At 45.1% G+C, this 16,888-nt stretch overlaps 1 protein-coding gene across 1 annotated transcript; it reads left to right on the plus strand.

Annotated features, from left to right (window-relative positions):
• The first annotated feature begins 10,344 nt into the window (after window positions 1-10,344).
• On the plus strand, window positions 10,345-15,168 carry LOC137366688 (probable G-protein coupled receptor 139). The gene is made up of 3 exons (XM_068028359.1): window positions 10,345-10,413; window positions 14,137-14,155; window positions 14,270-15,168. Exons 1-3 carry the CDS (start codon window positions 10,345-10,347, stop codon window positions 15,166-15,168), a joined length of 987 nt encoding a protein of 328 aa, XP_067884460.1.
• The last annotated feature ends 1,720 nt before the right edge of the window (window positions 15,169-16,888 follow it).

The following is a 16,888-nucleotide window of genomic DNA, read 5'->3' on the forward strand; positions in this document are numbered from 1 at the left end:
TCTGAATGCAGACAGCATTCACAACAAGGTAAATGATTTGAAGGCACAAATACAGGGAAATGGGTATGATTTAGTTGCCATTTCAGAGACCATGGCATAGGGTGACCATAACGGAATTACAGAATTCTGATGATGGGTCACTGACCTGAAACGTTAACTCTGTTTCTCTCTCCATAGATGCTGCCAGAGCTGCTGAGTATTTCCACAATTTTTTGTTTGTGTTACATGATTGCTACAGTGCAGAATGAGGCCATTCAGCCCATCTTGTTTACACTGGCTCTCCGAACGAGTATTTAGAACATAGAAAAATACAGCACAGAACAGGCCCTTCGGCCCACGATGTTGTGCCGATCCTTTGTCCTCTGTCAAGGACAATTTAATCTATACCCCATCATTCTCCTTTATCCATATACCTATCTAAAAGCCGTTTGAAAGTCCCTAAAGTTTCTGACTCAACAACTTCCCCAGGCAAGGCATTCCATGCCCCGACCACTCTCTGGGTAAAGAACCTTCCCCTGACATCCCCCTTATATCTCCCACCCTTCACCTTAAATTTATGACCCCTTGTAACGCTTTGCTCCACCCGGGGAAAAAGTTTCTGACTGTCTACCCTATCTATTCCCCTGATCATCTTATAAACCTCTATCATGTCACCCCTCATCCTTCTCCGTTCTAATGAGAAGAGGCCTAGAATGTTCAGCCTTTCCTCGTAAGACTTATTCTCCATTCCAGGCAACATCCTGGTAAATCTCCTCTGCACCCTCTCCAAGGCTTCCACATCCTTCCTAAAATGAGGCGACCAGAACTGCACACAGTACTCCAAATGAGGCCTTACCAAGGTCCTGTACAGCTGCATCATCACCTCACGGCTCTTAAATTCAATCCCTCTGCTAATGAACGCTAACACCCCATATGCCTTCTTCACAGCCCTATCCACTTGAGTTGCAACTTTCAACGATCTATGCACATAGACCCCAAGGTCTCTCTGCTCCTCCACATGCCCAAGAACCCTACCGTTAACCCAGTATTTTGCATTCATGTTTGTCCTTCCAAAATGGACGACCTCACACTTTTCAGGGTTAAACTCCATCTGCCACTTTTCAGCCCAGCACTGCAACCTATCCAAGTCCCTTTGCAGACGACAATAGCCCTCCTCGGTATCCACAACTCCACCAACCTTTGTATCATCTGCAAATTTACTGACCCACCCTTCGACTTCCTCATCCAAGTCGTTAATAAAAATCACAAACAGGAGAGGACCCAGAACTGATCCCTGCGGCACGCCACTGGTAACTGGGCTCCAGGCTGAGTATTTACCATCTAAGACCACTCTCTGCCTTCTATCAGTTAGCCAATTCTTAATCCAACTGGCCACATTCCCCACTATCCCATGCCTCCTGACTTTCTCCATAAGTCTACCATGGGGGACCTTATCAAATGCCTTACTAAAATCCATGTACACCACATCCACTGGTTTACCCTCATCCACTTGCTTGGTCACCTGCTCAAAGAATTCAATCAGGCTTGTGAGGCAAGACCTACCCCTCACAAAACCGTGCTGACTGTCCCGAATCAAGCAGTGTCTTTCCAGATGCTCAGAAATCCTATCCCTCAGCACCTTTTCCATCAACTTGCCTACCACCGAAGTAAGACTAACTGGCCTGTAATTCCCAGGGTTGTTCCTATTCCCTTTCTTGAACAGGGGCACAACATTTGCCACCCTCCAATCACCTGGTACCACCCCCGTCAGCAGAGAAGATGAAAAGATCATTGCCAGCGGCTCTGCAATTTCATCCCTTGCTTCCCATAACATCCTTGGATATACCCCGTCAGGCCCGGGAGACTTGTCTATCTTCAAGTTATTCAAAAACCCCAACACATCTTCCCTCCTAACGAGCACTTCCTCGAGCTTACCAGTCTGTTTCACACCGTCCTCTTCAGTAATACACCCCTTCTCATTCGTAAATACCGAAGAGAAGTACTCATTCAAAACCTCACTTATCTCTTCCGGCTCAACACACAGTCTCCCGCTATTGTCCTTGACCGGACCTATGGTCCCCCTAGTCATCCTCATATTTCTGACATACGCGTAAAAGGCCTTGGGGTTTTCTTTTATCCTACCCGCCAAGCATTTTTCATGCCCTCTCTTAGCTCTCCTAATCCCTTTCTTCAGATCCTTCCTGGCCATCTTGTATCCCTCCAGAGCTATGCCTGTGCCCTTTTTCCTCAACTTTATATACGCATCCTTCTTCTTCCTAACAAGACTCTCAACCTCTCTTGTCAACCACGGTTCCCTCACATGACCATCCCTTCCCTGTCTGACAGGGACATGCTTATCAATGGCCCCTACTATCTGCTCCTTGAAAAAGTTCCACATTTCGACCGTGCCCTTCCCTGCCAGCATATGCTCCCAACTTATGCTCCTCAGTTCCTGCCTGACAGCATCATATCTACCCTTCCCCCAATTGTAAACCTTGCCCTGTTGCACATACCTATCCCTCTCCATTACCACAGTGAATGCTACAGAATTGTGATCACTATCTCCAAAGTGCTCGCCCACCAACAGCTCTATCACTTGCCCTGGTTCATTACCTAGTACCAAATCCAATATTGCCTCCCCTCTGGTCGGGCAGTCTACATACTGAGTCAGAAAAGCTTCCTGGACATACTGCACAAACACTACCCCATCCAAACTATTCGATCTAAAGAGTTGCCAATCAATATTTGGGAAGTTGAAATCCCCCATAATTACTACCCTGTGACTTCTGCTCCTTTCCAAAATCTGTTTCCCAATCTGCTCTTCCACCTCCCTGCTGCTATTGGGGGGCCTATAGAAAACTCCCATCAAGGTGACTGCTCCTTTCCTGTTCCTGACCTCAACCCACAGTGCCTCAGTCGGCAGATCCTCCTCGCAAATTCTTTCAGCAGTTGTTACACTATTTCTAACTAACAATGCCACCCCCCCACCTCTTTTACCACCATTCCTAATCTTATGAAAACATCTATAACCAGGTACCTCCAAAAACCATTCCTCCCCCTCACCTATCCACGTTTCAGTGATGGCCACAACATCGTAGTCCCAAGTGCCCATCCACGCCTTCAATTCACTCACCTTATTCCTGATGCTTCTTGCGTTGAAGTATACGCACTTTAACCCTTCTCCGTGCCCATCTGTCCTCTGTGACAGTGCTACCTTCCCCAATACCTCACTACACTCTTTGTCTTTCTGAGTGGACCCACTGGTCCCTGGATTACAAGTCCGGTTCCCATCCCCCTCCCAAACTAGTTTAAACCCTCCCGAACAGTACTAGCAAACCTCCCTCCCAGGATATTGGTGCCCCTCTGGTTCAGATGCAGCCCGTCCTGTTTGAACAGGTCCCATCTTCCCCAGAATGCAGTCCAATTATCCAAGAACTGGAAGCCCTCCCTCCTACACCATTCCTGCAGCCACGTGTTCAGCTGTGCTCTCTCCCTATTCCTAGCCTCACTATCACGTGGCGCCGGCAACAAACCAGAGATAACAACTCTGTCCGTCCGAGCTTTCAGCTTCCAGCCTAACTCCCTAAACTCACTTCTAACATCTGTGCCACCCTTCCTTCCTACGTCGTTGGTGCCAATGTGCACCACGACCTCTGGCTGCTCCCCCTCCCCTTTAAGGATCCTGAAGACGCGATCACAAACATCACGGACCCTGGCACCAGGGAGGCAACAAACCATCCGTGCGTCTCGCCTGCGCCCACAGAACCGCCTGTCCGTACTCCTCACCATCGAGTCCCCGATGACTAGTGCTCTCCCATTCTCCCTCCTTCCCTTCTGAGCCACAGTGCAGGATTTCATCTAATGCCACTCCTCTGCCTTCTTCCCATAAACCCTAACATCCTTCCTTTTCATATAACTGTCTAAGTCCCTCTTGTTGCCTCGATTGAACCTGCCTCCTGCACACTGTTACAACCAGGTGAGAAAGGAGTCTCGGTGTTCTCTCTCAGCCTTTGCCAGTTTGACAGTAGCAGGATTTAATTTATTAAAGCACCATTTGTTAAGCTTCCCCTCCTTGTTCACTGCTCTCTAATTGTAAAGGCAAAGAAAAAAAGACAACCAGACAGGTTTTTTTAGATTTAAACAAGAAAGGTGTGTTTATTAACCTTAAAACTCTAATTTGGTTAAATCTATGAAAATACTTGACATAACCATGCCAGCTTGCATACACGATAAACGTACTTAAATGGAGAAAGAAAAGGAGAAAGAATTAAAAGGGAAAGGTTTGAATCAATAACTGGAGTTCATTTACTGTTTGTGAACTGGATGTACAGTTTTTGATTGCAGTTGTTTTTACAGTTCTCGTTGGGGCCCAGTGCACACTTTCAAACTTTTTTTAAAATGCAGAAGTCTTCTCTCTCTTGAGGTTTGAGGGGCCTCAGTGGATCTTCCTTGAATTACCTAAGAGAGAGAGGGGGAGATAGGTGCTCTCTTCTTCAAGTTTAGTTGCAGACTGTTTTCAAAGTGAACTGTGAGCACAATTCAAAACTCCAAGTAGGCCAACAGGTTATTCACGGGACTAACCCTTATTTGGACCAACCGCTCCAGCGGTTTGAGGATCCAAAGCTCTCAGACGGGAGTGTAATGCTGTCTCTTACATAGACAAGATATGGATCACAGTTGCCCAGACCAAAATGAGAAGTCATGTTTCAGTGGTCTTTCTAAACCAAGCTTTTTTTCCCAGTCCAATAACAGTTTAAAATTAATTCCCCGTATGACAAAATTAATATGTCTCATTTTGGCAGGTGTGGTTTTCAAGATACCTCCACATTCAGTGGTTTGAACTGCAATTTTTGAAGAGCATTTCTTTCTAAAAAAATCTCTTGGCATTTCTTCACGGATGAAGATTTTGGGAAGGTTGTAATTATCAGTTACAGACCCACTGGTGGCTAGTCAGGCCTATCTGTGACCAGCAGATTCTCCCACAACGGGTACAAGTGAAGGTGATGTTGCTGCTGGGGGCAATTGGATCCATTCTTCATCTCATTTGCTCTTCCTTGCTGGTTCTTCGCTCAGTGTCAAAGGTGTCTGCAGCCCTTCTGATGAAGCTTCTCCAGGCATCACGATCTATGGCCTACACTTCCCACTGGCGATGGTCGATGTGGCACACAGAGAGGGACTACTTCAGCGAATCCTTGAAACGTTTACATGGGGCCCCTCTGTTCCTTTTACCTGAGGTCAGCTCTCCATACAACACGATCTTGGGCAAGCGACTCTCCTCCATTCGGGTAACATGACCTGCCCAATACAGAAGAATGGCCTCGATGCTGGTGATGTTGTCTGTTTCCAGGACTTCAATGTTTGTGATGTGGTCCTGACTGCGGATCTTGAGGATATTGTGGAGGCAGCACTGCTGGGTGATGAGGACTATGGCTTTGCACACTTTGAGTTTAGTCTGTACTCTGAGGCTGTGGTTGGTCCACACACGTTTGAAGAGTCTGTTGAATCTACTGTTTGCTTTTGAGAGCCTATTGTCCACTTCCTTGTCTATGGTGGCATCAAATGAGATGACGCTCCCCAAATAAGTAAATTACTTGAGGACATTAATCTGGCTTCCCTCGATGACAACGCTTGGTGGTCTGTAATCTTCTTGGGGTGCAGGTTGATGCAGGACTTCCACTTTACAAAAGAAATAAAGAGAGAAAGTACAGGAAAACACACATGAATTTCTCTCATTCATTCTCATTCACAGAGAAATCCTAAAGATTGTTATTGCCTGTCTTTTCTTGGTATCAGTGCTGCTTTTAACTTCCCTTTTTAACATCCCAAAAACGTGATTTTTGCGGAAGGTTTTGATTTTGCACATTTGCAAGACTGTTTATGGTGTTTTTGTTCTTGTTGATGTCTGCAGGGGAAGGGTTAGATTTAATTAGCCCTAGTGTTGATTTCTGCTCTTGGGTGGATCCACTCTTAACTCTCCTTCAGTGTTTTGATGAGTCATGCAAGGGCTTTTTGCCTTAGGGGACATTTGGTTCACTTTTCGCCTGACTGTGGTTGAGGATTCTTTGCTAATCTTCCCTTTGTCCTCTGGGACACTTCTGCCTTCAGGTATTGGTCCATATTCCACTGAAATCCGCTGTGGCACTTCGACTCGATGAGGCATCACCCTCACAGGTTTTCTGCCCTCTAGAGGACTATCTTTGTCTCTGCAGGTTTGTGTCAATGCTGTCAGCAACTCTGGTGGGTTGCTTCTGGTGTCTCTATTTACATAGGAGGATGTCGGGTCTACGTTATCCAACATTTAGGGGTTGGCTGACTGCACAGCAAGGGTTTTCAACTGAGATTCCTCTCACATTCCCTGTAACCTGTCCTCTTTGTCCTTTTTTCCCATTTCTTCTCTAACTTCTGGCCAGCCTTGTGCTTGTCTGCCCTTATTATTCTCCGCAGGGATCCCGTACAGTTCCCCAGTGCTCTGATGGAGGATTTCCCAAATACAGATACATGACTTAGGGCTGTAGATTTCACGACAGGTTGGGGTTTCCCCTCATGGCACATGCGGTAACCCCTGCAGTTCTCCACTACATCTTTGTGGATTTTGGGTCAGTCAAACTGCTGTCTTGTGCAGGCTTTGGTTTTTCATATACTGACATGTCCAGCCACGATAATCTCCTGGCCATTCTTAATATTTCTCTGCGGTACCTCTGCAGCACCACCAGCTGGTGAACCACTATCCACTCTTTGTCCTCAGATCTGTGATGAGAACTCCACTTCCACACCAGTACCTCATTGTTTAAATATTAGTAGTTAGGGACTCCCTCTGCTTTAATTTCAGACCGGGCAGTCTGTGATAAGTCTTGCAGTATTGGGTCGCTCGCTGAACCCCCGTTAGGGAAGATTTATTTAACCCATCCCGGGGGTCATATAACTTTCTAAAAAAAGGTTCAGACAAAGGAACATAGGAAAATGGGAACAGGAGAAGGCCATTCAGCCCCTCGAGCCTGTCCCGCCATTCAATAAGATCATGGCGGATCCACGGCCTAACTCCATATACCTGCCTTTGGCCCATATCCCTTAATATCTTTGCTTAAAAAAATCTATCTATCTGAGATTTAAGTTTAACAATTGTTCCAGCTTTAACTGGTGTTTGTGGGACAGAGTTCCAAACCTCTATCACCCTTTGCGTGAAGAATTGCTTCCAAACACCTCTCCTGAACGGTCTGCTCCTAATTTTTGGACAATGCCCCTGGGTTTTTGAATCTCCAACCAGTGGAAGTTGTTATTTTTATCTCGCCTGTCTTTTCCCGTTAATATCTTGAACACTATGATCAGATCACCCCTAAACCTTCTAAATTCTAGAGAAAATAGGCCTAATTTGTGTAATCTCTCCTTTAACTTAACCCATGTAGTCCAGGTATCATTCTTGTAAACCTATGTTGCACTCCCTGCAAGGCCAATATATCCTTCCTAAGGTATGGTGCCCAGAACTGCTCACAGTACTCCAAGTGGGGTCTAACCAGGGTTTTGTACAGCTGCAGCACAACCTCTGTGTCTTTATACTCCAATCCTCTAGATATAAAGGTTGGCATTCCATTAGCCTTTATGATTATTTTCTGCACTTGCTCGTGTCATTTTAAAGATTTACTTAACCTCTTCCCATTTAGAAAGTACGCTGCTCTATCCTTTATTGTTCCAAAATGGATAACCTCACACTTGCCCACATTGAAATCCATCTGCCACAGTTTTGCCCATTCACCGAGTCTGTCAATATCTCTTTGCAATTTTATGCTAAGATCTAAACTGTCTACAATGCCGCATAACTTTGTATCATCAGCAAATTTGGTTATATGACTTACTATGCCATCATCCAAGTCGTTAATGAATAATGTGAATAATTGAGGCCCCAATACAGATCCCTGTGGGACACCACTGGTTCAATCCTGCCAATCGGAGTACTTACCCATTATCCCCACTCTCTGTCGCCTACCACTCAACCATGTCAATAATTTACCCTCAACACCATGGGCTTCTACCTTCGTTAACAGTCTCTTATGTGGGAATTTATCAGATGCCTTCTGGAAATCCATATAAATAACATCCATAGACACTCCCCTGTCCACGGCCTTAGTCAACTCTTCAAAAAATTCAATGAGATTTATCAGGCATGACCTTCCCGCCATGAATCCATGCTGGCTGTCCCTGATTAACTGAAATGTTTCTCGGTGTTCAGTCACCCTCTCCTTGATTATAGACTCCAGCAACTTGCCCACCACAGATGTCAGGCTAACTGGTCTGCAATTTCCTTGGTTCCCCCTTTCACCCTTCTTAAAAAGTGAAGTGACATGTGCAACTTTCCAATCCAGAGGGACCACTCCTGAATCTAGGGAACTCTGAAAGACTATAGTTAGGGCATCTACAATGTGCTCCCCTTCTTCCTTTAACACCCTCGGATGGAAACCGTCAGGTCCTGGGGATTTCTTACTCTTTAGTTCCATTAATTTCCTTGTCCCTGATGTTTTACTTATGTTAATTGTATTAAGTCCCTGTGCCCTATTGGCTGTCATTTTTTTCGGGACATCCGGCAAGTTATCCTCCATTTCAACTGTAAATACTGAGGCAAAGTAATTGTTCAACACGTTTGCCATTTCCCCCTTATCAATGACAATATCTCCATTTTCAGCTTTTAGTGGGTCTACATTGCTTTTAACCACTCATTTTCCCTTTATGGAACTATAAAATTTCTTCTTATTGATTTTGATGTCCCTTGCAAGTTTCCTTTTATAATCTCTTTTAGTAGCTCTTACAAGCTGCTTTGTTACCCTTTGCTCTTTGTATCGATCACATTCGGCCGGATCTGTGCTGTGTTTTGCGTTTGTGTAAGTTCTTTCTTTTTGTTTTATGCTGTCCCTAATCTCTTTAGTTGTCCATGGCTGTTTTTTCTGTGAAGTGGAGCTTTTTCCTCTCAGGGGTATGTACTCGCTCTGTGTTTCGTTAAATGTTACTTTAAATATTCTCCACTGCTCTTCAGTCGTTTGACCCAATAACAGATCTACCCAGTTTACCGTGGACAGTCTGTGTCTCATCCCAGTAAAGTCAGCCTTACCCAAGTCTAAAATTCTCGTGGCTGATTCGTGCTTTTCACTTTCAAACACGACCTTGAATTCGATCATGTTGTGATCACTACTTGATAAATGTACACGCCCAGTTAGGCTACTAATTAAATTTGGCTCATCACTCATAACTAAATCTAATATTACCTATTCCCGTGTTACATTTAGGACATATTGCTGCAGGAAACTATCTTTTTATTTTGTTTCCAAAATATACTTTATTCATAAAAATCTGTAAAAAAAAAAATACATTACCAAACTGTTTCAAACAGCAGCAAGTCAAAAAATACAAACAGTGCAAAGGTGATCAGTTTCCTTCAATACAATCATGAGTTGCCTCACAACCCTTCCATTTCACATTTGTCGAGCCAGATACATTTTTGCAATTTACAGGAGACAACATTTTCCCGATACAGTTCGAGGGGCTTCCCATGGATGCAGCCCCTCAGTTCAGCTGGGTCGGGGGAACCTTACACTGTGGTCTTTCCCCATTGAGCCTTTGCTGTGGCTGCCCCAAGCTTCAGTGCGTCCCTCAACACGTAGTCCTAAACCTTGGAATGTGCCAGTCTGCAACACTCGGTCGTGGGCAACACTTTGAGCTGGAAGACCAGCAAGTTTGGGCAGACCAAAGGGCGTCTTGCACCGAGTTGATAGTCCTCCAGTTTGTCTCGGTGTGTGTCCCTGGGAACAGCCCGGAGAGCACAGACTCCTGTGTTACAGAGCTGCTTGGGATGTACCTAGACAAAAACCACTGCATCTCTTTCCACACCTGTTTTGCAAAGACACATTCCAGGAGGAGGTGGGCAACGCTCTCTTTCCCACCACAGCCACCGCGGAGGCAATGTCTTTGACGGTCTGCTCGGGGAACCATCCGACAGGATCCCCCGTCTCCTTTTCCCGTAGGGCCTTGAGGACGTTCCGTGCAGACCACTGCTTGATGGATAGGTGGTCAAAGGTGTTTTCCCGCAGAAACTGCTCCACGAAGGATCGGTGGTACGGCGTGGTCCAACTCCATGGAGCATTCTGCGACAATGTGATTAGGCCCACCCTTCGCAACACCGGGGACAGATCGAACCTTAGCACGTAGTGACACTTGGAGTTTGCGTACTGGAGATCTACACACAGCTTGATGCAGCTGCACACAAAAGTTGTCATCAGGATGAGGGCCACGTTGGGTACATTTTTCCCGCCCTTATCCAGAGGTTTGAACATCGTGTCCCTCCGGACCCAGTCCATTTTGGATCCCCAGATGAAGCGGAAAATGGCTCGGGTGACCGCTACAGCGCAGGAGCGGGATTTGGGCCAGACCTGCGCCATGTACAGCAACAACGTGAGTGCCTCACGCCTGATGACCAGGTTCTTACCCACAATGGAGAGAGATCGCTGCCCCCACATGCTCAACTTTTGTTGTACCTTGGCTACTCGCTCCTCCCAGGTTTTGGTGCATGCCCCGGCTCTTCCGAACCATATCCCCAGCACCTTCAGGTAGTCTGACCTGACGGTGAAGGGGACAATAGATCGGTCAGCCCAGTTCTCAAAGAACATGGCCTCGCTCTTGCCGTGGTAAACTTTGGCTCCCGAGGCCAGTTCGAAGTGGTCGCAGATGCTCATCAGTCTGCGCACAGACAGCAGATCTGAGCAGAAGACGGCGACGTCGTCCATGTACAGGGAGGTTTTAACATGAGTGCCTCCACTGCCTGGGATTGTCACCCCTCTTTTGCTCGCATCCTTCCTAATAGACTCAGCAAAGGGTTCAATACAGCAAACAACAAGAACGGGGAGAGAGGACAGCCCTGTCTGACTCCAGATTGGATCGGGAAACTTTCAGATTCCCACCCATTGATTGAGACTGTGCTACTGATGTTTGCGCACAGCAGTTTGATCCAATTGCAGATTCCCTCCCCAAACCCCATTTGGAAAGCACGTCCATCATGTAGGTGTGCGATATCCTGTCAAAAGCCTTCTCCTGGTCCAGGGTGATGAGGCAGGTGTCCACCCTCCTGTCCCATACATAGGCGATCGTATCCCTGAGTAGCGCGAGACTATCAGAGATCTTCCTGCCGGGTACAGTGCAGGTCTGATCGGGGTGGATCAGCAACTCCAGAGCAGACTTGACTCGACTGGCTATAACTTTGGACAGAATCTTGTAGTCAACATTTAGTAGTGAAATGGGCCGTCAATTTCTGATTTCTGCCCTCTCCCCCTCAAAACTGTCCTCATTCATATTTCAATAAATTTATTTCCCATCTTCTTTGTTCTGTATTTACAATTGGATCCCATGTCCTTCTAGAACTGTTCAGTAAATCTCAGTGAGACCAAGAGTGACTCTCTATTGCCTCCTCCTTTACTTCAGTATAAACAATCCCAGCTGATTCTAACTGAAGTACTCAGGGGAAGAAAATCCTTTGATATTTTCTTGTCTAATATTCTCTACACAAGTTGAGAGGTGACAAAGAACAATCTCTTCATTTGTTTTCAGATACCTCAGAAAAAGATTTGGTGGCACTTTTTCTGTTGGACAAGTCGTTTGATTTTGATGCTAATAAATACATTTAGTGGGACATGACAGGGAAAATAATATCAACATGATTTTAAGTCAATTTCATTCTTGATGGGGTGATTTGTACGTTATTTGGAAAATCTTCCTTTCAATGTGTTACAATTTGTGTATTTCAACAAAAATGCGGAATTTTCAAAGCATTTCCTGCAGCTTCGTTACCTTTGTAGCTCCTGTGTCCTTTTCTTTACTATCTTACAAAGAACAAAGAACAAAGAAATATACAGCACAGGAACAGGCCCTTCGGCCCTCCAAGCCAGTGCCGATCCAGGTCCTCTATCTAAACATGTCGCCTATTTTCTAAGGGTCTGTATCTCTTTACTTCCTGCCCATTCATGTATCTGTCTCGATACATCTTAAAAGACGCTATCGTGCCCGCGTCTACCACCTCCGCTGGCAACGTGTTCCAGGCACCCACCACCCTCTGCATAAAGAACTGTCCACGCACATCACCCCTAAACTTTTCCCGTCTCACTTTGAACTCGTGACCCCCGGTAATTGAATCCCCCACTCTGGGAAAAAGCTTCTTGCTATCCACCCTGTCTGTACCTCTCATGATTTTGTACACCTCAATCCGGTCCCCCCTCAACCTCCATCTTTCTAATGAACATAATCCTAATCTACTCAACCTCTCTTCATAGCTAGCGCCCTCCATACCAGGCAACATCCTCTGCACCCTCTCCAACGCAGTTACATCCTTTTGGTAATGTGGCGACCAGAACTGCACGCAGTATTCCAAATGTGGCCGAACCAAAGTCGTGTACAACTGTAACATGACCTGCCAACCCTTGTACTCAATACCCCGTCCGATGAAGGAAAGCATGCCGCATGCCTTCTTGACCACTCTATTGACCTGCGTTGCCACCTTCAGGGAACAATGGTCCTGAACACCCAAATCTCTCTGCACATCAATTTTCCACAGGACTTTTCCATTTACTGTATAGTTCACTCTTGAATTGGATCTTCCAAAATGCATCACCTCGCATTTGCCCGGATTGAACTCCATCTGCCATTTCTCTGTACAACTCTCCAATCTATCTATATTCTGCTGTATTCTCTGACAGTCCCCTTCACTATCTGCTACTCTACCAATCTTAGTGTCGTCTGCAAACCTGCTAATCAGACCACCTATGCTTTCCTCCAAATCATTTATGTATATCACAAACAACAGTGGTCCCAGCACGGATCCCTGTGGAACACCACTGGTCACACGTCTCCATTTTGAGAAACTCCCTTCCACTGCTACTCTCTGTCTCCTGTTGCCCAGCCAGTTCTTTATCCATCTAGCCAGTACACCCTGGATCCCATGCAACTTCACTTTCTCCATCAACCTACCATGGGGACCCTTATCAAACGCCTTACTGAAGTCCATGTATATGACATCTACAGCCCTTCCCTCATCAATCAACTTTGTCACTTCCTCAAAGAATTCTATTAAGTTGGTAAGACATGACCTTCCCTGCACAAAACCATGTTTCCTATCACTGATATGCCAATTTTCTTCCTAATGGGAATAGATCCTATCCCTTAGTATCTTCTCCAGCAGCTTCCCTACCACTGACGTCAGGCTCACCGGTCAAAAATGACCTGGATTATCCCTGCTACCCTTCTTAAACAAGGGGACAACATTAGTAATTCTCCAGTCCTCCGGGACCTCACCCGTGTTTAAGGATGCTGCAACAATATCTGTTGAGACCCCAGCTATTTCCTCTCTCGCTTCCCTCAGTAACCTGGGATAGATCCCATCCGGACCTGGGGACTTGTCCACCTTAATGCCTTTTAGAATGCCCAACACTTCCTCCCTCCTTATGCCGACTTGACCTAGAGTAATCAAACATCTGTCCCGAACCTCAACATCCGTCATGTCCCTCTCCTCCGTGAATACCGATGCAAAGTACTCGTTTAGAATCTCACCCATTTTCTCTGACTCCACGCATAACTTTCCTCCTTTGTCCTTGAGTGGGCCAATCCTTTCTCTAGTTACCTCTTGCTCCTTATATATGAATAAAAGGCTTTGGGATTTTCCTTAACCCTGTTTGCTGAAGATATTTCATGACCCCTTGAGCCCTCTTAATTCCTCGTTTTCATTCTTAACATATACATACCATTATAGAGCATTTTAAATACAATTGCCTGTAACTATCACATGTCAGGGTTGCATTTTCTGCATTTCCCTGTAGCATACATTTTCCATCCTAAATATAATGGATAATCTCACCAGGAGCAGGAATCCAAGAAGGAATTCCTGCTCCAGACCACAGGAGCAGAGAAGTGAATTGAACAGGGGACTCAAAGTCTTCTTGGGAGTTTCTGGTTCTTTGTGTCTTTGTTACCTCAGGCAGTGTTTTAATCTGCTCGACTGAAGGTAGAGCTGTCAGTTACTGTCTAATTGATCAAACATCTGTTACTTTCATGTATTTATTTCCTTTCAATTATGCATTCCATAAGGTATTTCCTATTATTCTTAAAAACAAAAACCTGTATTCCATTCCACAGGTAATGTTTATAGCATTAGGTAAAGCTTAGATCATGAAATATGGGGAATGAGTTCCCTATTTCACTCCAAATTCCATAAAAAAATTCTTTTAGTCTGATGTCTAATTTCCCTGTTTATTTCCTTTCCTCACAGTTAGCTTACTGACCATTGTGATCCTATCCCGGGGAAAGTGCGGTCTCTCCAGATGTGTGTCCCGTTACCTGCTGTTTATTGCAGTGACAGATCTACTTGTCATTATCATCGATCTGATACTGAGGCAGATTCCGACTGTTTATCGGGAACAGTTTTTATTCGTGCAATCAATCTCTGTGTGCAATATTCACACAGTCCTGCTTTTCACAGTCACAGACTGTTCTGTCTGGTTCTCTGTCACTTTCACTTTTGATCGATTTGTGGCCATTTGTTCCCGAAAGCTGAAAACTAAATATTGCACCGAGAAAACAGCGGCTGTAGTTCTGGGAACAGTAACTGCGCTGAGCTGTTTAAAGGACATAACCTGGTATTTTATACTGATGGGATTGTATCAGCTTGACAATATGCCCTGGTTTTGTGCTGTTAAACTCATTGTTAGTCTATCACAGGCATGGAGAGCCATCGAACTCTTACATTATATTCTCACCCCAGGAGTCCCATTTGTTCTGATTCTGCTGCTCAATACGTTAACTGTCAGACACATTTTAGTGGCTAACAGAATTCGCAGGAGACTCCGGGGTCACAGCAGTGGGGAGAATCCCAAAGACCCAGAGATGAAGAGCAGAAGGAAATCCATCATTTTATTGTTTGTAATCTCGGGGAATTTCATATTGTTATGGGCCCTATTCATGTTTAATATAATATGTTTCCGAATGCGGATTTTAGGGTATAGGGATGTGTATCCACCCAGGGTTGTACAAGAAATCGGATTCATGCTCCAGCTCTTGAGTTGCTGCACAAACACTTGTATTTATGCTGTGACACAAACTAAGTTCAGAGAACAATTTAAGAATATGGTAACATATCCCTTTACCCGAATTGGACAATTCATTAAATGATGAGAAGAATTGAATAATTCCCAGGATCAGAATTCAATCCCAGCTCATAATCTGACCAACCCCTCAGCAATCAGACACAGTGGGATCGGTCTGTTCCCCGACACCCCCCTTCACCACCACCGCCCCCCCCCCACCCAGGTCTGTGTTAAATACATAATATGCTGATCTCCGGACTCCCAGGTCCATGGTAGAATATAGCATGCAATTCTGGTCGCCACACTACCAGAATGACATGGAGGTTTTGGAGAGGGTACAGAAGAGGTTTACCAGGATGTTGCCTGATCTAGAGGGTATTAGCTATGAGGAGAGGTTGGATAAACTCGGATTGTTTTCACTGGAACGACGGAGGTGGAGGGGCGACATGATAGAGGTTTACAAAGTTATGAGCGGCATGGACAGAGTGGATAGTCAGAAACTTTTTCCCAGGGTAGAAGAGTCAGCTACTAGGGGACATAGGTTTAATAGCGAGGGGCAATGTTTAGAGGGGATGTACAAGGCATGTTTTTGGTTTGATTCTCTTACTTGTTCCCAAGTCCCTTTTCCTTTACCAGAAATGTCCACACGTTCGGGCCTCCCCTGTCATTTACCTTACACTGAATACACACTCCATATCCCTCTTCCCACATGGAAACCCTTCCCGGGAGAGTGCCACAGCCTGTTATGGATGCAGTCGCTATACTATCTCTTTTATTATTTCTTATCTAAACCGGGAGATCTCCCCCATATGTTTTGTATGAATCATTGTGGCTCATTAATCTTTCATGTCCACCAATAATCTGAGTTCTCATCCATAAATTGCAAGTGGGGCACATTCAGCTCCTTTGTCCAGAGTCCAGTTAATAATGGTGGTCCTGAATGCTATTGTTGTGTTTATTGTATTCACCATCTTTCAAGTATCAATACAAGCATGCAGGTCCACATTTTCAACTGTAGGGAGAGCAAATGTAACATCTTACTCCTTAACATCATCAAATTACCGTGAAACCACCTCAATTTTGTTTGTTTTTTTGACTGTGTAACACGTTCAATAGATATACTGCTGGGTTTAATTTGTTAGCTATAGAGTGGGGGACCGACCCATTTCACATCAAAAGAGTGCTTTTTAATGGAGGAATTTAGTCAGTTTACTTGGGGTCTCCAACCCCATATTCAAATGATTTGATTTTCTTCTGAAATCTTCGTTGAACTTGATTTTGTGACCTTCCCAGGTTTTCTGCCACTTGGGCTGTTCACTTTTTCCACATGGTCTGTTATTGTCTGCAACCACTTCTGACTACACGGCTGTAGTTTTCAGAGTGTTCTATTCCCCAGATTTACTTGTCCCGGTATCCACATTTATCTCCCAGTCATAGCCTTATATGGACTTATCCCCTTTACCTTGTGGAACGTATTTCCATCAAACATGGAGGCATCATGTCAGTCGATTGAGTGGGGTGCCCTCTACACAATTTGCTTAACATGGTTTTTGAAGTACAATTACTCCTTTCCACAATCCCTGATGATTGTGGGTAGTGTGCAATGTACAATGTATACCTTATTTGGAGCATGTTCTACACTGCAGTAAAAATTTCCCCTGTGAAGTGTGGACCCTGGTCACTATCCACTTGTATCGGTATTCCCCACCTACAGAACACCTCACTCCAAAGGATTTGTGTGACCATACGTGCTTAATTGTTCCTGGTTGGGAAGACCTCTATCCATTTTGTAAATTTGTTCACCA

Source organism: Heterodontus francisci, unplaced genomic scaffold (assembly GCF_036365525.1).
Source record: "Heterodontus francisci isolate sHetFra1 unplaced genomic scaffold, sHetFra1.hap1 HAP1_SCAFFOLD_250, whole genome shotgun sequence".
NCBI classification, from domain to species: Eukaryota; Metazoa; Chordata; class Chondrichthyes; order Heterodontiformes; family Heterodontidae; genus Heterodontus; species Heterodontus francisci.

Excerpts from the sequence above, each read along its gene's own strand:
- LOC137366688 (XM_068028359.1), top strand. The coding sequence starts at position 10,345 with ATGGCTCGGGTGACCGCTACAGCGCAGGAGCGGGATTTGGGCCAGACC.